Source organism: Scleropages formosus, chromosome 5 (assembly GCF_900964775.1).
Source record: "Scleropages formosus chromosome 5, fSclFor1.1, whole genome shotgun sequence".
NCBI classification, from domain to species: Eukaryota; Metazoa; Chordata; class Actinopteri; order Osteoglossiformes; family Osteoglossidae; genus Scleropages; species Scleropages formosus.
The window spans coordinates 28,278,067-28,303,501 of NC_041810.1; the positions used below are offsets into that span (position 1 = coordinate 28,278,067).

The 25,435-nt window shown below is 48.1% G+C and overlaps 1 protein-coding gene across 6 annotated transcripts in view; it reads left to right on the forward strand.

Annotated features, from left to right (window-relative positions):
* The window catches only part of LOC108942332 (casein kinase I-like), a 39,210-nt gene that overhangs the window by 617 nt on the left and 13,158 nt on the right, over positions 1-25,435 (forward strand). For 5 of the 6 annotated variants that reach the window (XM_018765614.2, XM_018765618.2, XM_018765617.2 and 2 more), the window contains exons 2-4: positions 14,440-14,759; positions 17,353-17,393; positions 18,157-18,226. In XM_018765614.2, coding sequence (XP_018621130.1) covers positions 14,576-14,759; positions 17,353-17,393; positions 18,157-18,226 — 295 coding nt within the window. In that variant the 5' untranslated portion in view covers positions 14,440-14,575. Of the gene's footprint in view, positions 1-257; positions 580-14,439; positions 14,760-17,352; positions 17,394-18,156; positions 18,227-25,435 lie in introns of all 6 variants that reach the window. The other variant, XM_018765616.2, reaches the window with a different exon arrangement.

The following is a 25,435-nucleotide window of genomic DNA, read 5'->3' on the forward strand; positions in this document are numbered from 1 at the left end:
GCGTTCATACTGGTCCTAAATGTTCTTTTGTTTTTTTTTTTTTTTCCCCTCACCTTTTTTTTTTTTTTTCACCTGTCAGCCATCAAACCCTCTGCTTGACCAAACTCAATCCCTGTGTTTACGTGCGGCTCCGACTCTACTCCTGCCTAAGCGTGGAAATTCCAGCTGCGCTGCGTTCCCTCTGCTCTACTCGTGGGGGCCCCTGCGGGTTTGTATCGAATCCCACACTCATGTATTATTGTCACCCATCCTGGCAGCGTTCCTGCGGAGTCACCTTGCTGCCGTGCCTGCGATCGACTGGCCGTCGAGCCGCCGTCGTGTCCGGATCCCCCCCCGCCCGTGCGTTTCCGCCACAAACCTGCTCTCGGTGCGTCCGTGCGCGAGATGATGTCACGTCCCTGATTTCCTGGACAGGATCACGCTGCCCGCTCTCCTCATCTCTCCCGATGTGTCATCGCCTTTTGATCACCCTGCCAGTAAGAGATGGTAGCCGACGGCGCGGGTCTCTGCCTGGTGTCTCTGGACGGACGCATTTAATCTCTGCTTTACGCTTCGTACCTTTTGTGTGATGACGTCTGGGTAAGAGGACGGTAGGCTTTCGTTTATTTTTTTTTATTTTTATTTTTTTTTTAAGTATTGCCAGGTTGTTTTATGTCCTGACCACAAAGTGGCTTTGAAGCGTTAAGGTGCTTATCTTCTTTACGCCGAGTAACGCAAAAGCCGTCGGACCGCGTCCGGATCTTTCTGCGGTTGTTGCTCTCATCTCGTTGCCCTCATCTGTCACCGATGCTGTTTTAAAGTTATGTATTCCCCCCCCCCCCCAGTCTACTCCAGCCTGGCGCCGTTGAGTAGTTCTCGTGTGGATGCCTGTTGCTTTGTGATGAACTGCATCTCCTCCCGGGGCCCGTGTTCCTAGCGCTGGCGATGCGCCTTCTTTCGTCCGGGCTCAGGTCTCGTTGCGCGTCTCGAGAGGCTGACGAAGCGCCGCGCCTGAGAAGTCCGCCGTTGCCCGTGTGGAGACGCACGCTGGCTCTGTGACCGTTCATCAATAACAGGCTTAGATTCTTCAGCAGGAACGTGGCATGAATTAGCATCTGATTTCAGTGTGGGATTGCCGGCTGTTCGAGTGGCCCGTCGCGTGGGTGGGAAGGTAGGTGGGGGGGGGCTCCGCTTGTGTTTATCGTACCTGCGTTGTCTGGCTGCGGTCTGATTAAAGCTGCCTTGCCCCGATGCAGGTGTGGAGCGCTTCGGTTTGCAGATGAAACGTGAGCGATGCTAATGAAACCGTTGCATTGCGCTCCGCAAATGTTCAGCCCACCATCATCAGCAGCACCCAGGAATCAATGCATCTGTTATTTAACTCCGCAGTCAGTGTGCCTAATGCCATGTAGCAGTCGGAAACTGTAGCTGGGCTCCCGCCCCCCTCCCCGTGTTGGCTTTAGCTGTGTCTGTGTATCTCCCGTTCACGCACATTGGTGGCAAGGTGGGGGAGGGGTGGGGTTTCAGTAAAAAGAGCAGGATGAAGAGATCAGTGCTTCGGCGTGAGACACACATTAGAGCAGGAGGGGGAAGGGGCAGCAGTGACTCTCCTTCTCGGGGATGAGAGCAGTCCTAACATTCAGCCATTTGTCCTCTGTCACTAAGGAGCGGGGAGGTTCCGTAGTCTCCTTAGTCAGCAGAATTTGTCTTAATCCAGAGCTCTTTGCCTCTCTAAACCAGGACGATTAGGATATGCGTCTGCATAGCTACGCGGGAGAGCCGATCGACCGCTGCCTGACCGGAAGCGATGGCAGCAAAGCGCTCTTGGCTGCTCCATAAAAATTTGCCTCGGTAGCTTTACGCACAGGGACAGGGGAACTTTTGCTCTGTTGCTCGCACTCGTGCGCTGCTGTTTGGACCTCGAAGCACCTGGAGGAACCGGCACATGACATTAATGACATTACGTGTAGTTGTTCGGCAGAGGCTTTTATCCAAAGTGATCATTAGGTCCACTTAATGTAAGCTTACAGCAGAAGGGCCGGTAGCCCTTCATCCCGTATTTTGCCCATTTCCCACGTGCAGGTGTATTCTAGTCTGTTTTTCCGCACTGATGCTTTTTTTTTTTTTCCTCTCCCTCGGTTTTCACTGTCGAGGTTTTGTGGACAAAAGTCAGTTTGTGAGCTTAAGGCACGGTTTGCTTTTGTCCTCCTGTGTGGGAGGGGATGTTTCTGTCAGTTTGCTTTGTTGTTACTACTTTTGTTCTGCCGCTCGAGGAGCCGGAGAACCCTCATCGTAGGACGCCGACGGGTTGCGCGGCCAGTTCGACTTCAGCAGGGACAGGATCGATCTCGAAAGCCGTCTTTTCCCATCGCGTTATCTCCATTTGTTTGTTTTCAGGTAACTTTGGGGGGGAATCGCTGAAGGGTGTGTGTTTGCTAGACGTCACTGAGGCAGAAATCCTGCGCTCAAATGAGGATGTTATGCAGCTGTTCTGACTTGTCTGAATGGTTGGAACAGCACGCATTTACGAATGGTTGGTTTTTTTTTTTTTTTTTCTTTCCCAAGAGTTTGGTACGGTTGGTTGGTCCTGGTGGCGTGGAGTCAGTGGGAAATGTCCATCGAAGCCTCTCAAAGGAGAGCTCGTGAATGCGACCCGTCATCTTGCAGTTGCGCGTAAAACGTGGAAAAGTGCGTTTCTTGCCGCTTCTTGCCTTCTGCAACGGTGTCTTTGTTGCAGGTTCCCGCAGAGTTTAAACCTGTTAACTAAATGTTGGGGGAGTTCTTATAAAGTCTCCCATCAAGGAGAGGGATTCACATTGTGCAGGTCACATCAAAATCTGTACCCCCCCATCACAGCTCAGGCCCATTTTAGCTATTGTGTGTAACTGTCGTCGGATGTGTGTTCTGTAGCGACAGCGGTTACACAAGCGCCGGATACTACTCGTCTCAATGGACGCCCTCGACAGGTGGCGGTCAGGTTGTTCCGCGACAGGTGGGTTCCCGCCGAGGGCCGAGCGTCCGGCTCATTGGCAAACGCCCGGCTCGTTCCTGGCCGGGGTCCGGTGCGCTTCGGAGCACGGGAGTCGCCTGCTGCCTCAGACCCTCCCCACTCCCTCCGTTTTCCTCCTGCCCTTTCGCCCTCGTTCTCCCCGCCCGTTTCAGCAGGTGTTTTTCCAGGACACCTACGGACTTTCTCTCACGCGCCCTTGAGGTGCCAGAGCACTGTTTTGGCAACACTGCCATCCTGATGGCACCGCCCAGACCGAACACAATAACATATCTGTTGGGTGGCTTTTTTTTTTTTTTTTTTTTAAAGACCATCATCCGTTTGGCCTGCAGTCCTCAGTCCTGCGAGAAATGATCGTACTTGATCAGACTGACGGGCTAGGACTGCCTACTGGTTTCTGTAGGCTCTGCTGATGTTTCTCAATGACCTGCTACTGAAGTGTTTTTAATTCCAACACATTGCACAGTCAGCATGATTTGATCTTGTAAACATGTCGATTTATTTATTTTTTTGGCTCTTTTTCTTCTCGGTGGGCAATGTATTCCTAAACGTGTGCCTTTGCAGTGACGTGTGTTTTCCGTTCTTCCCCTCACGTGGAAACTGTGCGAACGAAACCGGCTGCAAGGAAGAGATGACGACTCTTTCTGCGCTCTAGCACCGGGTGCTATATCCTTACTGTTGTCAACAACCTATGACTGGGCTGTGGTGTAATTTCCTGCCATGTCGCCATGGAAACTATACCTGTGTCTTTCGTTTGAGCAAAGAAATAATGGAGAGGTGACCCAACCCCCCCCACACACCCACCCACCCCTACACTCAATTCTTTTGTGAACAGAGGCCTTGTCCAACTGTGGTGATCACAGCCCCCCACCCCCATATCAGTCACTTTGTGTGCTGTAAACACTCGCGGCCTCCCTGCACACACCCACATCTTGAGCTGAAACTCCCATGTGCCCGATCACACTCTCTCCTTCCTCCTATTGCCTCGGGATGTTTTCTTTCTCTTGCGTGTGTGTGTGTCTGTGTGTGTGTTGAAGGTATGCACAATAATCAAAGAGCTATGTATGAAAGAACATGCAGTGGTTTGAAGTGACGCGGAGTTCAGTGGTACATTTTTGAAGATTATTTCGAAGTTTGTGTTTTTGCGCTGTCATTATCGAGAAGTTATTTTTCAACTGGTAAATGGGGCCGTGGCCGTCGATCCTCTGCGGCTCACTCAAGTTTCAAGTTTGTTGTCATAGGTACGAGTACCGTGTACAAGTATCATGAAATTCTTCCTGAATGCTTCTTCACGGACTATGGACAAGACAGACGATACAAATACTGTACAAACAAACGGTGACAATGACAGTGAGTAATGCTAATAGCAATGACAATAAATAACGGTAACAGTAATAACAATAATACCAGTAGACAGCCAGAGAACTCGGAACGTGAGAGCGACAATGCAAATGCTTAAAGTGATGGTAATTTACCAATGTGCTTGGGTGGAGCAGTCCAACTCTAGTTACTAAAGGTAGCACATTGGTTAGTGTTGTATAGTCTTATAGCAGTGGGGTAAAAGCTGTTCCCGTACCTAGCTGTGCGGGTTCGAATAGACCTAAGCCGTTTTGCAGATGGCAGAGAAGAAAAAAGTGCCCGTGTGGGGTGACTATGGTCTCTCATGATGGGCATCGTCTTTCTGCGGCAGCGTGTGGTGTAGGTGTCCTCGACTGCTGGTAGCTGTGTGCCGATGATCTCCCGAGCTGTTTTGACCACCCTCTGCAGAGCTTTCTCGTCCTGTATGGAGCAGCTGCCACACCAGGATGTAATACACCCTGTGAGGACGGACTCCGCAGCACACCTGTAGAAAGTGGTGAGGACTGTAGTGGACTTCCTGGCTTTCTTCAGACGCTTGAGGAAGTGGAGGCGTCGATGGGCCTTTTTGACGGTCGATGCTGTGCGCTCAGTCCATGTGAGTTTGGCAGTGAGGGTGACCCCGAGGAATTTGAAGCTGTTGACCCTCTCTACCATGTCCCCTCCTACGTAGATGGGTGCCTGAACCGTATCCTGTTTCCTGAAGTCAATTACCAGCTCCTTAGTTTTACTGACATTTAGAGACAGGTTGTTGTCCTGGCACCACTCTGCCAGGAGCCTCACCTCCTCTCTGTAGACCGTCTCATCGTTGTTGGTGATCAGACCCACAATGGTGGTATCGTCAGCAAAGTTTATGATGGTGTTGGAGCTGTGACTGGCCACACAGTCATGTGTGAACAAGGAGTACAGCACTGGGCTCAGGACGCTTCCGTGTGGGGTGCCAGTGTTGAGGATCAGTGGGGCGGAGGTATTGCTGCCAATCTGCACATGCTGGGGTCTGTTGGTGAGGAAATCCAGGATCCAGTTGCACAATGTAGTGCTCAGTCCCAGTCCTGGCAGTTTGTGGATCAACTTGGTTGGGATGATGGTGTTAAATGCCAAGCTATAGTCCACAAATAATAGCCTTGCATAGCAGTTTTTATTGTCCAGGTGAGCCAGAGTGGTGTGAAGGGTGTGTGATATTGCATCTTCAGTGGATGTGTTGTGGCGGTAGGCAAACTGCAGTGGGTCCAGAGTGTCTCGATCACTCTGTTGGTGCGAGCTCTGTCTGGGCACGCTGTAGCGTGGTTTACGCTCACTCTCGGGTCCAGCAAACACCGTGACTTGTTTTCCCGGTGAAAGAAGTGACCCTGTACACCTTGGCCAAAGTGATGGCACCAACAGCACTGAGAGCACCCTACCCATGACCCATGTCTGTTACATCTGTGGGAATTAGGGATGGCTGTAGTCCACGTTAGTGAGGGAGTGGAGTCGAGAGGACACACTCATTGCTGGAGCGCTACTCCATGGTGAGAGTTAAGGAGGGGGCCCAGGGCCTGCGGCCGGGCTGATGAACCCCCAGCTGTAGCTAGCCCCGCCTCTGACGTCTCCTCCACCAAAGGAGTGCTCTGTGTGCTTCCTCCTCCAGAAGCACAGCCTTATGGGGTTGAACACGGGGGTCTCCTCCTCCTGCCAGGCTTTGATAAATCTCTCTAATTGGGCTGCTGTTGTGGCACTTAACAGGGCGATTGAGGTTATCTTCAGGAAGCGTCCTTGAAAGAACGCACTGCAGAATATATAAGCACAATTATCCAATGAAACCAGTGTCGTTTGAGGACTGGCTGTTCAACCTCAGGTCGAAGGCATGCAGCTGAATAAAGAAATCTTTTTCTAAAAGTCTTTGTAGTTGGCATGTTCAAACGTGGTAACAAATTGCCAGTGTTGGACTTACGCATTTTTTTTGTTGTTATTATTGTTTTGATGACTGAATGAATTTCTGTAGCACATGGTCTGCGGGTTCAGACGTGGGTTTGGATCCCACTCAGTCTCTATGCGGTTTACATGTTCTCCGTGTGCATTTGTGTGGGTTCTGTACATCTGAGTGCTCTGGTTTCCTCCCACTGTCCAACGATGAGTTTCGGGTCAATTGGTCATTGAATTGCCTTTGTTTTGCGGATGAGTGTGTGTGTGTGATTGCTCTGCGATAGAGTGGTATCCTATCCATACAGTACCCTGCCTTGTACCCTAAGATTTTTCCCTTATACCCAGTGATGTGGGTGTGGGCGGCATGGTGGCACAGCAGCACAGCGAGTAGCGCTGCTGTCTCACAGCACCTGGGTGGTGCGAGAGGACATGGGTTCGATCCCCACTCAGTCTGTGTGGAATTTGCATGTTCTCCCCGTGTCTGCGTGGGTTTCCTCCAGGTGCTCTGGTTTCCTCCCACAGTCCAAAGACATGCTGTTCAGGTTCCCCATAGTGTGTGAGTGACAGAGAGAGTGTGTGTGTTCCACTGATGTATGGATGAGTGACCCAGTGTAAGTAGTGTATCTAGCAGTGTAAGTCACCGTGGTGAATAAGGTGTGTGGGCTGATAGTAACACTACACAGAGTTCATTGGAAGTCGCTTTGCAGAAAAGCATCTCCTAAATAAATAAATGTGATTATGGCGCACATCCCTTTACATCATGCGCTTGTTCTCTTTCACTTACATTGTTAGAATGCGAGATCCGCCAGCTCATCCCAGATTGTCCTCAGTTTTGTTTGTTTCGATTTGTTCCTCGTGTCTCATCGTTGCACACCTTTCCGTGGTTTGCCACGCTGCCTGTCTCGCACTTGTCTTACACCAGACGGTCAGTACCCCAGGCTTGTCACATGGTGGTGTTTCGTGTAGTTTAAATCTCGGCGTTGCATCCCAGCCGTATGAAAACGTCACCTTTGTGAGAACTTGAGTTGAAAACTATACTGGAATATCTAAATGTGACAGTCCACAGTCTACGCAGGGTGACCGCCCCATTCTGGCTAACCTACAGCGCGCAAGTTCTGACCGCTGCGTTGTGGGCAAACCCACAGACCGCGATGCTCTGGTCCACTGTCCTCTGCATTCTCAGTGTGGACGTTTAGCAGCTGGTCTGGTTCGAAGGCCAGCGTGCAGATAAACACTGGATCGTGGGAGACTACGCTAGGTCCTTCACGGGCGCAGAGCTGTGATGGCTGAAACTGCCGCCTTTAGCATTTCATTAACTGCCCTCAGATGCTCCTTCAGCTGCCGGCCTCGTTCATCTCCGGCAGTGCGGTTCTCGCACGGATTCGTATTAAGAAGTATGAATGAGTCTGCCTTTTGTATTTCGCGTTCCCTTTTTTTCCCTGCCGGTGTTGGAAAATGTAATCGTTTGCTATTCATCCCAGTCAAGCGCGATACGTGGTTTCTTTTTTATTCAACACAATAGGGTGGCTGTTTGTTTATTTATTTATTTATTTATTTATTTTATTTTTGCAGAAGAAATGAATGCATTTTGAAGCTTGGATAGTAACCTGGGCTGCGAGCGGTTTGGAGGAGTAGGGTAGGAAGGAGGTGTTAGTGGCTCGGCTGTTAACCCTTGCTATTGCAGGCCTGTTGACTCTCAAGCTGGGAGGATGGCTGTCCCTAAGTGATGCATTGTGGGTAGACTGCGGTGGTGACTATTGCCCACCTGGTTCGTCTTTCACGCCCAAATTCCCAGTGCTGCATTATTAGGCTTCTCGGCTCCTCATCCAAATATTCCACCAGCTGGTTCCTTCCCCGTTCATTATCCATAGCAGCGTAGCTGTCCGCTGCTTTCGCCGTTTCATCCCTTGGCCTCAAGCCACAGGAAGTGCTGGCAGACGGCCGGCTGAAGTACCTGGGCTGCAGTCGCTAGGACCAACTGCTTGATGAGAAGGTGCGTTTAGAGAAACGGAGACGCTCCGGTGTCTCGCCTTCTACAGCGCGGATTTGTACTCAGCCTGCCGCAGCGACACTGTTCGCTTTGCGAACGCGTATTCTCGCGTTGTACTCGGGCGGCACGTCGGCGCCTGGGTGCCTCGCAGCTCCTGTACCGCGGTTTCAGACTTGGGTTCGAACCTGGCTCGACCTGTGGAGGGTTTGCATGTCCTCACTGTATCTTTATGGGTCCCCTCCCACAGTGTAAAAAAATGTTTTGGGTGAGTGAGTGAGTACTCTGTAATGGACTGGTGTACCATTCTCAATGTACCCTGTTTTGTAGTGTTCTCCCTGAAATGAATAAGCAGTTACTGAGAATGAATGGATGGATGCAACTGTCTGTAACACATGTCCAAAAAATTTTTTTTTTTTTTTTTTTTTTTCCTTTTCTTTTTTCTCTCTCCTTTTAACAATTCTGGTCTCACTGTCATGTCTTGATCCGAATCCCAGCAGAATATTGACTCGTAAACAATGTTCTCATAGGAATTCTCTCTTGTAGAGTTAGAGCCGCTGCGTTTGCTATCGTTTGCACGGTTTTTTTTTTTTTTTTGGTTTTGGCGCGAGAACAGTACAGTTTATCCTTCTCGATGGGTGAACACCTTTGTGCCATCATACGCAAAGAGACACCAGAAGTGGCCTGTAAATGTTCTGAGCGTTCAAGATGGAAGTGTGGCTAATACACTCCGGCTGGTAAGACATCTCTCCATCTCTCCATCCGCAATCCCAGTCCCCTCAGTCATGGACTTTTGCTGCAGCGGCACACACCTGGTGGGCTTCGCATCAGACGTGTCGACAGCTGATGGTTTCAGGCGCTCTGCAGCGGTTTGATCCGTGCTGAGTGCTTCCTGACCGCATCCCTCTGCATCAGCTGTCAGGCGGAGGGCAAAGGTGGGCACGACAACGGCGTGTTCCGCAGGGATGCTGCCTCACCCGCAGCACTGCTTTCCAGGCTTAGCCTGTGGTGGGTGTGTGAGAGCTCCCCCCCCCCACATGCGTCAAGCCGTCGCAAGAATCTGCTGGCCTTCCGGAATCCCTGCTGGAGAGCCCTTGAAGGTCTGAATTATTCATGAGGGATGGTGTGGAAGTGCTTTGTGTGTGTGTTTCCCTGTGACCCAGCGCTTGTGCCGCCATGTTGGTGTTTATTTACCCCAGCACGTTGGTCTTCCCTCACTTGCTTCTCTCACTGCCCTCTCCTCCCCTTTACCACTTAGCTCTGTATCCCATCCTCTCTGCCCCCTTCTTTCCCACACATTTGCATTTACATCTTTTCATTTAGCAGACGCTTTTCTCCAAAGCAATGTACATCTCAGTGAAAATACAATTTGTGCATTGCATTAGGAGGAAGAGGGACATAATTGCAGACGTGTTTTTTTTTTTTTCTTTTTTTAGTAGTTACTTTCCACTATATGCACCAATCATGTTCATCACACGAGTAGCTGCTTAAAACTCAGGATAGATGAATCCTGATCATCTTCCTACATTTTTTTTTTTAAAGCACACCCTTTAGCTGTGAGATTTATATTTATTTAGCAGAGACTTTTCTCCAAAGCGACTTCCAATGAACTCTCTGTAGTGTTACTATCAGCCCACACACCTTATTCACAATGGTGACTTACGCTGCTAGATACGCGACTTGCAATGGGTCACTCATCCATACATCAGTGGAACACACTCTGTCACTCACACACTATGGAGGAACCTGAACATCATGTCTTTGGACTGTGGGAGGAAACCAGAGCACATGGAGGAAACCCATGCCAAGACAAGGAGAACATGCAAACCCCACACAGACTGAGTAGAGATCAAATCCACATCTTCTCACACCACCAAGAGATGATCACATATTTCATATTTTAATGCACTTGCCCACTAGCCCTCGATTTGTAGTTGACAACCCTGTTCACCACTGCCTGAGACCAGAGTTCGAATAACTTTTGGGCCTTCGGAAAAAAGATCAGAACAGGCCATTTCAATCGAGTGTCATAGGGTTCAACTGGCTTAATGTGCGGCCGCTAGAATGTGGTGAAAACCAGTGTGCACGATGATTGGAATGACTCGGAATGAAACGCGTTCAGAGGCTTTCAATTAATTTGGCTTGAAAGGAGACTCCTTGGTATGTAGAACCGAATCACACGATTCCCCGATTTCGCGCTTTGTACACAAAGTGGCGTCTGTGTGATGCTGAGCTTCAGGTGTAATGATATTAGGGCCTGGAGGTGGGGTAGTGGTTAAAACTGTCATCTGGCATGCAAAGGAATTTAGCTGATGCTTTTCTCAAAAGTGACTTATAGTGTTAGGCTGCAAAAAATGATTTATTAATTTTTACTGTGTCAAGTCAGGCCAGGTACCTTGCTCAAGGGTATTTTTGGAGAAGACACTACAAACGGTTGAGTGTGTGATTTAAGTGAATGCTCATGTTAGTAATATTCTGATTGATTGGCACTTTTTTTCAGAGCCATTTACGGTTTTGGGTACCTTACTGTACAAACCTAGTATTCACCCGTTTAAACAACTGGGCAATTTTTACTGCTCACAAAATTTAGGGTAAGTACCGTGAATGAAGGGCACTTAGAGCTGGAGTTGGGATTGAAACCCGGCTCCTTCAGATGCTAAGTAGATGGCTCTAACCACTGCACCACCTGCTGGCACCAGGAGTGTATTTTTTGTTTTTGTTTTTTTTTGTCCAGTTTTCAGTGTATTTGAAGTTCTGTGTACAGGTTCAGTGGACATAAATCCTCAAAGGTTTCAAAGCTTTGGTCGCCAGCCAGGCTCAGGGTCATAAACCCTTTAAGGCTCCCCTGGTGACCTTCGGGCTGTGTGCTGGGACTGGTCATTGTTCTTTCGATGCTCTTTGATGCTGCTGCCACGCTGTTTGTGCTGGAGATTTCCCGTGAGGACATTTAAATAGTTCATTTACACAAACGCCAAATGCATCGAGACTCACGGAGGCTCCTTCTTGCGTTCCCCACGCTGGGAAATGGCCGGGGCCGCTGGGTGGGGAAATGGGTGCGGAAAGAAATGGAGCGCATCGTTAAAGGGTAAAATGGGGGTGCTCCGAAGAGGCCTTGATTGCGTTTTGATAAAATATTAACCGAATGCTTACTGTGGCATTTGAGCCTCGTGTGCTGTGCTTGAATGTCCGTGAAACGTTGTCTCCAGGAGGGTCCGGTGTGAAGTTTGTCGTGGCTCGAAAGATGAGCTAGATGGTCTTTGCGAAATGATGGCCGTCACCCGCCACACGGGAGTGGCTTTGTCTTGGAACAAACGCGTAAATATGATACCCACAGATTTATTGCCCCCCCCCCCCACAAAATGTGTCCTTACGCCTGGGTCTGTAGACAAAGCCCTTTGCTGCTGCCACGGTGTCGCTGGCAGACGTATTTAGCACTTCTGTGGTTTACAGCTGCAGCTTCTCGCGAAGCGTCAGGAAACGGCGTTTCGGAAGGGCCCGAGACGTGCAACGTTGTGAAGAGACATCCACTGCAGGAAGATCTTTTAGTGGCTCGCCGCTCCACTAAGACGGATCCACTTTCTGTTTGCTGTTCAGTTTGAGTTCGTTGCATTTTAACAACTTTCCTACGAAGGGTGATGTTCCTTGATCAGTCCTTGAGTTGCGGCATTGCGTTTTCACATTCTACTCACTAAGAATGGTGAAATTTACTTTCAAGGTAGTTTTTTGTGTTATGAGTCTGGAAGGAAGACCCATATCCCTCTGCACAGTAAGGTAAGAGCCATTCTCACAGGTGGTGTTACCTCCCCTTCCTTGTCTCTACGAAAAATCAAACTGCGGGATACGTCACAGGAAAGAACTCATCTCCATCTCTGTCCACCACCGAGTTTATTATTCTGTTATTTAGTCCATTAATTCAAATGGATATATTAGATTTTTCCCCGAAATACACCCATCCCTGCAGAATGGGGTCCCACGTAACAAAAACCGATTATAGTGGGATGTGGAATTCGACACCTTTTGACTTGCATAACGGGCCTTCGGCTCAGCATGGAGGAATTTCTTCCCGCGATATGGTTCATTTTAAGCGATATGCCAGCAGGTTGGAAACAGTAATGAGCAACTAGAACTCAGGCTGCTTCATGAGCTCAATTCTGAGGTCCTATGTGCTGGACATCGGCTATAAACTACGATAACACGCACACGTACGTGGCTGACTGTGGCCAGATTTGCTCGTACAAGGAATTTGATCTGGCGGACGTTCATTCAGACATATTTTTGCGTAAGGGAACAACAGTAAACAAAGTTTTTAATACAGTAATACAATTTATTGCGATAAAGAAATACAGTAGATCCTAAGCAAGTAGTACAATTATATGGAGAAAAGCTTTTTTGTTTGGAAATGTAATTAAGTGGCAGCCGTGGAGTAACTGCTGTCACAGTTGAGATAAAATAAGTTGGTTTAATTGTTTTGTTGCTTTTTGTATTTTATTTTGCCCTTCCAGTGATCTATGAGGCGGAACTTTAATTCATGAATGCATATACGCCTGTAAAATGCCCCCCCCCACCCCACCTAAAGGGATGACTTGACAGAATCAGTTGGGCCTCTTCAGCAGGGACACTTGTACTACATCTGACTGTTTCAGCTCTTTCTGCTCAGTCTGACATGTACTGTGTTTCACATGGGTATAAATAGTAAATATGATTAACTAGAAATTGGTCTGATGAGATCAGGGGAGGGTCTGAGATGAAGGCCATTAGAGCCTGTGCACGTCTGCTTTGATTTTTCTCTTCCCTCTGGTTTATTTCAGGACAGTGGAGGGAACCTACTGTTGTACCCTTAAGAACAGTGCTAATATTGCATGCTTTTGTTTCTCATCCATTGGTATCGTTTGGCGAGACCCTCACGCTCCTTTGGCCAAAAAAGCGTCGCTCGGTCGCTAACATCTGCCCTCAGCCCCCATCTGCTGCTGCCACCCCTGACACTTTGCAGGAAGGAAGAGGGTGTCTGTTCCCATGCTCCTCCTCGACCTTTGCAGGGAAGCGAGGGCATTCGTGGGAAGGGGGGGGATCTTGCTTGTTCTCCACGGGGGATGTACCTGTGGAATAAACATCCAACAAGTTTTAATTTAAGGTTTGCTTGGCTCAGCATATGGGGAGTCTCCCTCCAGTGGGATTTGTTCCTGCTGTGTCCCAGAGCTCCTGGTTCAGCTTCACTGCGCACAGGCGAAGCGCCCCGGAAAACCACTCGGGTGAGCTTCTCGTGTCTCCAGCTGGCTTCTCGGCTTCTGAACAGCAGCTGTAAGAGGAGCCAGGAGGGGAAGCGGGTAGAGACAGGCTGGGGGGCATCAGATGGAGAGGTGTTGGAGGGAACACAGCCAGATGCAGACAAAGAGGGAGTCGGAAGCATGGCTCTGGGTGCACAGCCTGCCCCACCCTCTGCCCCATCCTCAGCTTTGGCCAGACATGTCTGAGGACCACTAGCATGCTTCTCAGATGACAAGTTTCATCTTGGAAAAGAACCGCAACGGGCTGGCCAAGCAGGGCTGTGTGCTGGGGATTGGCTGGCTGAGTGGTCGGCCTGGGTGCGCGGGGTAGAGTCCAGGGTCGAAGGTCAGTCTGAGAAGCTCTTTGAGTTAAAATGAAGGATCGGTCTCACAGGGAAATTATATTATGTAATGGTTTTTATATAATCTTCTTCAGCCCACGTTTTTCAGCGTAGTGGGTGGTGTGATTTTCAAAATCTTTGATTTGATCTCCGTAGCCACGATCGGTACATGTTTACAACCCTTCCCTCTCTTGCGAGGTAAAAACAAGGGAACATACCTAGTATTTTACGTGCGGCGCTGAACGACACAAACTGTGGATCGTGAATTTGAGCTTTAAGACGGTCACGCTATAGGTTTCCTCATTGTGAACACAGTGATAGGAATTCGACACTGAGAACCCAAACTGGATCTCGGCTCCTCAGGCCTGTCAGTGCAACCCACATGAGGTGGGAACAAAAGCCACAGTATGGTGTTTCTCGAATTCCTGCAATTCTTCTGGATGCAAACAACCCACCGCATCTCTACAATGCAGTTGCAGACCTACAGGGGAACCTGTTGTCTTTTTTTAAACTGAAGGTAGTCAGAGTGCCTCACTCACAAGCCCAGCGTGAACTCTGTACCTCACTGACATGCCCCCTGCTGTTCATTTCTTCCTTTTGCAGGCCACCTGAGACTGTCGTCCCACCCACCCTGATGTGGAGGGCTGTGGTGACCAATCCCCCGTCGTGGTTGCAGTGACGGGCGGCGGCAGAGTGCGCTGTCCTGGTTCCACCCCACCCGAACCCCCCAGTGCGAGCCATGGACCCCCGGGAGAAGGAGGCGGACCGGGTGGAGCGAGCCGGCCGCAGCAAGGGGGCGCCTACTCGCAGTGGTCACACCCGGCCCTCGGGCTCCTCTGGCTCATCTGGTGTCCTCATGGTGGGACCCAACTTCCGCGTGGGGAAGAAGATTGGCTGTGGCAACTTTGGGGAGCTGAAGCTGGGTAAGTGAGCACCATCCTCTGGGCCCTGGCGGTGCCCAGGGTCCTCATCCCCCCAGCAGCAGTCGGGTTATGGTGTCCACCTGCAGAGACAGCTGACCAGTCGGCACAGACCTGCTCTTGTTTTGGCAAAATATCCTTCTATTTATTGTACGGGTTGTTGCTCAAACGATGTTATCTTGTTAGAAATGTGAAGTTTTCCTTTCTGGACAGCCTGCCCTACAGGATGTTCCGTTCTCTCGTGTTCTCATTTTAAAAGTGCATGCTGTCATTGTGCCTCAGCGCTGCTTTCATAACATGTCTCATTACCATGCTTTGCCTTTTTGTGGTGTTTATTTCTTCCTGCAGTTTGGCTGCCAGTAAAAGGGAAGGTCTGTTGTGTGAAAACGGCCTGTTGGTTGTTGGTGCATTCTGGGAAATATACGTTCACATTTCCTGCCTGTTCGCCCTCTAAAATCGGGCAGCGCTCTGGAAGATGGGGACAGTTTCTGCGTTTTCTTTGGCTTGTGTTGTCATCGCGCAGGACGTGACCTCAGTGGCCGAAGGGGAACAGCAATGTGAGGTCCGCATTACTTATGCGTGACCTTTAAGTGAAGTCAATGAAAACCGACACGGTATTCGCTAAATACGGCGAATGTCGCTCTTTCCAGGCTCTTCAGCCTAGGAGACCCTGACACACACGGTGTGAAGGAAAAAAGCGAGTCTGGAGATGCTAGAAAAGGAGTTCCTGAAATAAATTTGTTGATATGCAGGTGTTGGCACACAACTGCATGCAGGAGTGTGGTGCAACTTACTCCAATTTTTGTACTTATCCGTGCGCCATGTGTGGAGAACAGCAGGTTTCCAGACAGGGATCCAACGCGGTTGGAAGCTGTTCATTTCGTTTGAGGTCTTTCTGAATGTAAAAACGACAGATGCGATTCTACCTTTGCAGGATGTGCATGAATATAGAGAGTGAGCAGAAAAAGCCACTAATGAGCAGGTCCTACGGCCAGTGCCAGCAACCCTCTTTAATTTTTCACGACTCTCTCTAAAGTGGCATAATTCATTTTTCCTGAAACTAGTCCTGCGATGCAAGGCCACCCACAGCCAGCTTAGGTGTCTGCGCTGCAACAGCAAGGCCGCCGTGCCCTCCCTCACGTTGACATGTGAAATGTCACATGCTTCTCAGTCTCATGGCTGCTTCCTGTCGGTTTCTCGACGCACTCGTTGTGGGGAGATTTTGCGCCGGCAAGCAAGTCTAGAACCAATCCATCTGTGAGACTGAAGCTTTCCAAGCACGGAGCATCTCAAATTCACCACATTTGTGTGGAATAAAGGGTCCCAGCTGTTTTCTTCAGCCGTCTGGGTGGGATGTGGAGAGTCGCCGTAGTATCTCGACATTCTAGTGTGTGAGAGCGGACCTCTCATACACCGTTCTTTTGACCTGAGGCTTATTTCGACAATGGAATTTGGTGACTGTCTTCAGGGTAGATAGTGGTTCTGTGGTTTCTCCTCATTCTGACCTTCCCTTGGGGCGGTTCATCCATGGCAGTACGAGTTGGAGGGCCGCCTGGAAGAAAATCCAGTGTTTAGTCATGTTTATTTTCTTTATCATTTACCCACCGATGTTCTCCAAAGCAACTTACTGCGTGGCTTGTACGCTAAGCTACTTGCATTTGCCTAATTTTACATCTGGGTAATGTTTACTGTACAAATTCTTGGGAAGTACTTAGCCACGCAAAGGTACTACAGCAGGAGGTGAGATTTGAACCTGGGTCTTTTTGATTGTAACGACCTAGCCACTTGACCTCCGCCAGCAGGTTGTTGGAACGGTGGGAATTGTCGGTGGCTTTGAACCGCGAGTTCAACCCCGAGACCTCTTTTCCTCTTTGTGGAGTAACCTTGTGTGAGAGGGTCGAAAGGTCAGGTGTCTTACCGAGACGCGCTGTTTCGTTTGTCCTCACCAGCTGGTGACCTTTACCAGCCCCCTCCCCACAGCCCTGTGCAACTTGCGGTCCTTGATCTGCGCAAATGAGTTCCACGTGAACACCTTGTTATTAAAGTTTATTTCATTCGTTCTTTGAACGTGATCCCAAATGTTGCCGCATGTGTAGGTTGACATTCCGGCGAAACCAAGCTAGTCCAGGCCTCTGATGGTGGAGGCCGAGGTGTGAGTCATGCAGCTGAACTCCCACGGTCTGTAGCTGGGTGTGTATCGAGGCGTGTCTGTAGGAGAGGAGCACAGCGGATTGTCTGAACAGACATTAAATGTAGGCTCTTTCTCGTTTCAAAGCCTGCGTTGGGATATAAGATGTCTTTGAGTTACTGCAACACAGATGACACAGTTTCCTTTGTGTTGAGTACAGAACTCAGCCCCCGTGGTCATTGCCCGACCCGATGGTCAAGTAGAGATCAGCCACTTCCTACACATGCTTGCTGTTCTTGTCTCCCATCTCTCTTACATAAAGTGGTGTAAGACTGCTGTCTGGAGTAAAGGAGTCGACACACGAGGACCAGACCTTGTTACACAGTGTGTGTCATCCATCATCAAATGCTAACTTTTTCCACTGTCAGAGCTGCCAGTGCTCATGCCTTCCTCTCTGTTTCTCTCCAGGTAAAAACCTCTACACCAATGAGTATGTTGCTATCAAACTGGTAAGTGAATTAATTTTGCTCTTCAGACTGCATATAATTTTTTTTTTTTTTTTTAAAAAACTCATTTCTTTGAATTGCAGTGGTGGAAAGCATGTTATCTGTGATGTGTAAGGCCTTGGCTGTCTTTTAATTTAATCTCTCCATGTTCTCTGGTCACTGATAAAACTTTTTGGCATTTAGTTTCACAGTGAAACTACTAGGCAACATTTGGAAGCAGCTGTAAATCACCTGTGGCATACTCACATAGCCACTGTATCCCATGTAGGCACCTAAACCTTACCTCCTGTTTTCATTTTCATAAAGGTTTTACTGTTAAGAGCTTATCTGTGAAATAAGTAATCCGCCTGCCTCATACACTTTCCCCTCACAGTTAGAGAAAAGTTCCGGCTGCCAAATTTCCTTCAGGTTGGATGTGTGGGGGATGGATGGGGTAAGAAGGTGTAGCAGTTCTGCACTGTTGCTTTCACTGGTTTAACACTCTTGAGAGCAGAGAGATGCAGTCAGCAGCTGTTCGGATGTTTCCTGTTTTGTTGATCTCGTGTCGAGTGCCTTAACCAGCTTACCGCTGGGCCACTGTGCAACCCTGCAGCACCTTGAATGAATATGACACTTGTGGGCAGATGTGGGCTGATGTGCAAGGGCCCGTTGCGGTGCTTGTTGTCAGAGTCGGAGGGGTGATTTGTTCAAGTGACCCCACTGGACACTCAGTCCTGCACTTGGGATGAAAGTGTTTTTCAAACAGTCTTTCTTCTCTGTCACTTAGGAGCCAATAAAATCAAGAGCACCGCAGTTGCATTTGGAGTACCGCTTCTACAAAACACTGGGCAGCACAGGTAAGGGCTCTGAACTTATCTGTCCCTCCCCCACACCCCCAGCGACCTGAGGTTAACCTCCGCTGTTGTTTTTCTTCTGGCTGTTTACAGTCAAGCCAGGGAGTTGCAGGTCCTCGGCCTTTACTTAAAGGTCTGCCTCAAAGGCTGCAAAAGCTGGCAGCACTGAACAGGGGTTCAACGCACAGATGAATGTGTGTGAAGATGTGCGTGGGCTTGCTTTTACCCAGAGGTCACACAGTGCTGTCTTAGGGTTACCATGGAAATGGCAGAGATGGCCAAGGTTCCCGGTACCCTTCGTTCTGCTGTTCGTTTCACTGAGCACGGTGTCTGTGGGCACGCTTAAAGATTAACAAAAAATACCGTTAAACTACTTATGCATTTTTGAAGAAGAAAAAAATTGCTCCAATATGACTTTTTAAACTAACTTCCTTGTACTACTTTTCTCTGCTTATGCTGGCACTTTACAACATGATCCTCAAGTGAACTCGGAGTGTGAGGCCATCTCTTGTGAAGTGGAATTGCTGCATTCGGCCATTTGGGTATTGGAGAAATTACATAATGACTTGGATCCATCTCTATAGGGTGAAGATGACGGTCTCTCATTGTGTTTAAGGGCCAATGCCCCCTGGTTGGGCGAGACCCATGGGCCATTCCATCGCATGACCCAACCTGTTTGAGACTTAACCTGTCTCTCAGGAGCCATCCTTACCTGTCAGATCCATGTGGCTCAGGTCAGGTCAGTGGGGGACATGGTGATTTAATAACAGGACTACCTGATCTTGTATCCTGCAGAGATAGACAGCCTTCAACCCTCAACAGACATGGTGTTTCATATTTGCTTGTAATTACCGTCCTTGTGACTAGAACAGTTATGCAGCTCTTGAAAGAAGAGCGTCCTGCATGGTTCGGAATGAGGATCGCATTCCGCCATTGTCACACTCCCACTTGCGTACACCCACTGAACGTGTCGAGAATTGTGTCTGTGAGGGTCATAAACTGAGCAGTCGAATTATAATGGAACCTCCCTCTTATGCCCATAAATCTGGAACTCAATTACAGGTAAGAGCTTGCAGGCTCCATCTCAAATCGCTGGTGGGGATTTGATTACAGGACGTGCTTTTACCAGGGTTTGAATATTTCTGTGTGTGTATTTGTGTGTATTTTGCTCTTGCAGTGCCTGTGTGTTTTAGGTATTCACTCAGCTGCCCATGCAGAGGCTGAGGGTGACTTCCGTGTTTTCCCCAAATAAATGTAAATGTAAGGTGGGAGATGATATAACTCGAGAGATGGGTTTCTGTTCTTGATGGGCTCCTGATCATGTGGCATACTTCTGTGCACATGAACGGGTCATTCGGCAGACAAAACGTTTGAGAAAGGGGAGAGGCTTCTCACCAACGCTCATTTTCATGCTCACACTCTTAAGATCAAAGTGCCCACAGAGAGCTGCGGAGGTGTTTCCTTCCTGGGCCGTTGGCTAGATTCTCGACTGATCTCCCAGGGAACGTCTGGCTGGACGGTGTGTTTTCTGCAAAGTGGCACCACCTCTGCTCCTGGCTGGCTGCGGGTTTTCAGAGCTGTGCCTAGCTCCATTCTGCCCCACTGATTCGAGGCTGTCAATGGAACGAACACCCTTCTTGTGCTCCTCTTTGGAAAGTTTTCAGTCATGTACACGTTCTTAACTCAGCTCAATTCTAATCCATCTTGAGGGAGCATCTAACACCAATACCAGCTATTGAGCTGGAACACCCAACCACTATATAGGGGTTTGAGTCCCCTAAAGACCTTGCTTTAGCTTTAATTACTTCAGTTCAGTATCCCGATGATGTAACTTGTACCCTAAGTTAGTTTGAATACAAGTGTCTACAGGACAATTAAACTTCTCAAGGTTCAACACAAACTGATGATGATTTCACCATGAATTACCTGAGCCTAAGCTTAGTAAGAGGTGGGGAAGACAGACATAAAGCTGCACTTCCACACAGGCAACCCTGTATGGAGTCCCTGTCCACAAGCATTTGGCCTTGCATTACCTCTGTGCTTTGCATATCTACCCAAGACATCCCATCTCCCCCCAGAATGTGGAAGCTAATTTATTTTTGCTGTAGTAGCAGAATGTAAATCTGGGATTATATGAGGTGTACTATAATTTATTAACCTGGTTACAGCAGAGTCACTCTTCCAAAACAGCTAATTACATAAAGTGAGAAAGTGGATATTCCCGTTTTAGTTTCTAATCTCATAAACAAATATGCAGAGACTTTTTACACTGACAAAAACTGACGTTCAAATTCTGTGTAAGGAGTGGGTCTCGTACCCACTTCAGCAATTGGGACATCCCCAGTGTCTTCAGCTTTTTTTAATGACAGTAAATAATTTGAGTAAACAACTGAAAAAACAGATCACTGCTCTTCTCTGTGAATTACTGTTGAAGATTAATGAAAATTAATATCATTGTTCTATTCTCACTGTAATTTGCATAAACTCAACCATTCACAAAATGAAAGTTATGAATTTTTGAAGATACTGTAATTTTCTAGTAAATGTATTTTAATGGTATTTACTGTTCTAAATTTTTTGTTGTGGATTCAATGAGAGCTGTTCCTTTTAAGCGAATAGATGGCAGTAAAGAGTACTTAAATATGGTAGACGTGTAGGTTTGCTTTATTCTTCTCACCATTTACAGCTTGCCTGGTTTTCCTTAGCATTGGTGGTCAATAATAAGATCACATCTTTATGGGATGAATGGGTTGACATTGAATAAGAGCTTGCGGAGACAGTGTTAACAAAACTCAGTTCAATTTGTCATTATAAAGTGCTCTCATCGACAACGATGGACGAACATCATGAAGTGCTCTCGAAGTGTGCTGAACATTTTAGCACACACAGTGATGCAGTGATGGAAAGCAAAGAGATAATGAATATAAGTAGTAGTTTGCAAGTGATTAGTTCATAAATAAATCATCTGGCAGTTGAGGAAAGGAAAACAAAACCCTGACTCAAGGACCAGTGGCTGCCCACCCTTCCTGGATATTCTTTTGGTATTACAGTGGGTGTGTAGGGATTATTTGTAACTAAGTCCAGATCTTTTGGCCATACAGAGTCCGCATCAGAGAAGAAATAAGCCATAATGCGGTCGTCACAGGAAGCCGACTGGGCGGGCGTTCGTCTTCAGTCACTGTCAGGGCTTCCTGAATGAATTAAAACCAAACTAAATGGTTAAAAGGCTTAGGTATTTTTCATTACAGCTGCAGCTAGAATTTTTCATAGTCAAAAAACCAGCAAATAAACAGGCTTTTTATTGATTATGACTTGGTGGTAAAAAGTAACTTTGAAATGAATTAAGAGATTTTATTCATAACAGACTTAAGTTTATAAATGGAGCCAGTGTGTTTATTACTGCAGAATGTCAGCCTGAAGCAGATAGTTATTTGTTGCTGATGTCCACAAAACCAGGTTTGAACCTACGACTTTTCAGTTGTTTAGTGGGTCTGCTCTTCCTTCTCATTTGTAAACGCACAAAGACAGATGCGAGGTCTCTTTGTAGTTGGTCATCTATTTGATGCCACTAAATTATCATCACATTCTGTGGTGTCTTATTCAGGCATTGTGAGCTGCTGGAGATGGGCCTGGGGGGGCGGGTTTGGAACCCTTTCAAACCACTCTGTTTTTTACGCTCAGAAGCTCCGGTTCAGCAGGCTCTACTAGGATTTCTACAGGAACATGTCCGTCCTTGTGCTGCTTCTATTATCTGTAATCCATATTCATAACTCAGTTTAATGGGCTGTGGAAAAAACTGTTTTATATGATCTGTACAGTTGGGATGAGTAAACTGCGTATTAAATATTTGAAGCGCCTAATAGCCATGCATTTATACAAAGCAAAGAATGCTAAAAAGCATACAATCAGTTGTAAATGGTATGATAAAAGAATGTGCTGTATTTCAAACTGTGAGGACCAGACCCCCACACATATTGCGCAGTGTTATACGATGCATCAGAATAATGACCTACCATATTGTTCATCAACGATAAGACAGCTCACAATTTTGGCTTATTCCACAAAGAAGGTGTTTTGAACCCTTTGCAATGTGTTTGAGAATGACGTGCCTGTAGCTGTTTATTTATAACCCTTCAGAATTAGCAGCACCACCTCCTGCCAGACTCACACACTTTGTTCCGTTGCGAATAAACTTTCAAACGTGTCCGCATCAGGAGAAGAACACAAGACGAGCTGTGAGCGAGAGCGAGCGGGTGCTCGGCCACCTCGTCCACATTTGCCGTATTTCACCGTGCAGGTTTGGCAAAAGTGGTTTTTCATGACACTTTTCATCAACATTTCCTTCTAAGAGGAGCTGTCATGTAAAGGACAGCGTTTTTCATCAGCCAATTCTTCTGGCTGGTCTGTTTATGAAATGTTTATGACTATAACGGTGAGGCCCAGATTTACCATGTGATCTGGGGGAGAATTACTGGCCCTCACATCCTAGAGGCAGCAGAGGACAGGGCTCTGCGCTGCCGGATTAATGACCGATATTGGGGATGATTGAGGAATGGTCATTCGCTAGCAGAGCCCGGTGCCTCTCCACTTTTTTCAGTGGGGGTTCGAGTAGTAAAGCTACCCAGGGCTGGCCTCACGGCACCTCTGTGGTTGGAGCAGTGCAGCTCCAAAGATCTTGTCTTTTATCCACCTTTTCCTCTTTGATTTGTTTGTTGGAGCAGAATTGCATAGTACACTCACTCATGGAAATGAAAAGAACAAATTACAAATGTTCACAAAGGCATTCCTAATAAAAATTGATTATTCCTTTGACATTTGAAGTGGAAATGTTGCTCTTAACAGGGGGGTTCAGTTTCTTTAGTCACAGTGTAAAGGATTCATGATCAGATGGACCCAGATTCCTTTGGAGCGTGGACACACGAGACCGATACCTTTTCCACATTTACATAATTTATCTGACATTTTTCTCTAAAGGGACTTGGTGTTAAGCTTCTTACAATTATTTACCCATTTATACAGCTGGGTAGTTTTACTGGAACGATTTTAGGGTGATTACCTTGTTCAATAGTAGTGGGGATTCAAACCTGTAACCTTTGGGTCTAAAGGCAGCAGTTCTAACCACTACACCACCAGCTGCCCCACATCCTTGGCCACACCTGACAGGAGCCATACTGTACTCGTATTCCCAGAATGCCATGCTGTTCTGCAGTGTCCTGTACTGTATTAGTCACTCCAGTGCCGTGGCACACAAATGGTTTCCCTTGTGTGCCTGCCCCCCCATTGCACGAAGAGCGCATCCTGTTTTATCATGAATATTTAATACTGTGCTTTCTTAAAAGGTTTCTTGCTGTCCCTGGAAATTCCTTCAGTTTAACCCAGTCGTACTGTAGTGCAGATGCTCTGGAAGTTCCATCACTGTTATTTTGTCAGTGTCCCAGTGTTCAGGCCACCATACTTCCCTCACACAGGCTGATATTTACTCAAAGATTCGGGCTCCATGCTCAGAGTGACAGATTCTCCTCTTTGCGTAACAGGAAGAGAAAAGAGATGGGAATTGCAGTTTTGGACGCATGTTCCTTCTCATAAAAGCCGAGATGTCGCGGTGCGACCCCATTCTTCTGGTCTGATCTCTTTGCTCAAGTCACACCAAAACCCACGTCACCACAGATCTGATTCGTCAGTTACTGTACGTATGGCAGCGGGGGCTGCTGGGGGCCAGGTGAGCATTAGAGAGCACGTGGGACGCAGCATCCCGGCCAAAAACACCGGCGCAAGGGGCGGGGTCATACAGGGCTTAGGGGCTTTGGAATCTAAAGGCAAGTTGTGCAGTCGGCATGCTGGTGCAGCGGCACCAGACTCCTCCTCTTCCTTGGAGGAGAAATTGATTTTTTTTTTTTTTTTAATGACTGCAGGAGCAGAGGATATTAACCGACAAATGCGTAATATTGATTGCTGATCAAATTGCAGTTCAACTTTGTAGCGCAGTGCAGGCTGTATGTCTGTGTGCTTGTGTGTCTACTTGCATGCCCTCTTGGTAAGAGGAGTTTTCACGTGCTTATTTTCTGAGCAGACAAGGACTTGTCACCAAAGCTTGCGTGAAGGCTATCAGTTTGATGCACTCTGCACGCAGCCTTGCGGTCCAGTCCGCTCCAGCTACACGAGCGAGACTGCAGGCGCTCTGTAAGGAAGACGCCGTGCTGGGGTCAGGCTGTACCACTCCTATAGGGTCTCCGTCACTCAATGACCCCCCCCCCCCGTCAGCATCTTTAGGCTGTTCAGTCATGCAGAAGCTGCATGTGTGAAAACACGGCACCGCTGCACTCGGCGAATGTCGTGAGCGAAGCGGTTTGTCTCGGTGAAGACGTGGCGCTTGACGTGAATTACTGCGGTAATTCCATTACTGCAGAGTGCGCTCCGCAGCAGCCGGTGGAAGGGCCCATGTGCTGCCACTGGCACGGGACTCCATTATTGTACTGAATGTGAGCGACAAGTCACCACCACCACCAGCCCCCCGGGCCTTCACACCGAGGGAGGTGGGACCCAGTGGAATTGGACAGGAACGAATTGAATGGGATAGGGGTTAGGGGGACCTCTTTGTTGGGTCCAGCCTCCAGGCTCAAGGCATTCTGGGATAACCCGTTTCGACCTTTGCGCTTCTCTTTTTATTATCAGCCTTTGATTACTGTCAGCGACTGTTCTGCAACCTCTCGATCCTTCCGGGTTTCCCCCCTTTCGGTTTGGCAGCAGATCATGTTTGAATTTCTCCGTCAGAGAGAGTGATGCTGAGGATTTTCCCCAGGGACCTGTGAAGGCTCAGCTCCACAAAGCCCGTCGGAGTCCGCCTCCCGCCCAAGCATCCCGCGCCTCAACTCAGTACATCTGAAAGCTGATAGTGGCCGTTATTGTGCTTTAATGCGACTTGATTGTAATGTGTGAAGTTTGGGGGTCTGCAGCAGTGTTTTAATGCTGTTAGCTGCTCACCTCCATGCATCCGATAGCGCGCTTCTCTTCCGACCCGTCTGCAAGCTCTTCGTTTCCCTGTGCCGTTTTTCAGCACGTGCAATTTAATACCTTCCGTGTGTGTGTGTGTGTGTGTGTGTGTGTGTGTGTGTGTGTTTGTGTGAGAGCATGAGAAAGGCACTTTGAGTAAACACCTTATTAGTGGTTGAAGGACACACTGGCTCCTCTTGTTCCTTTTAATTTAAAATATTA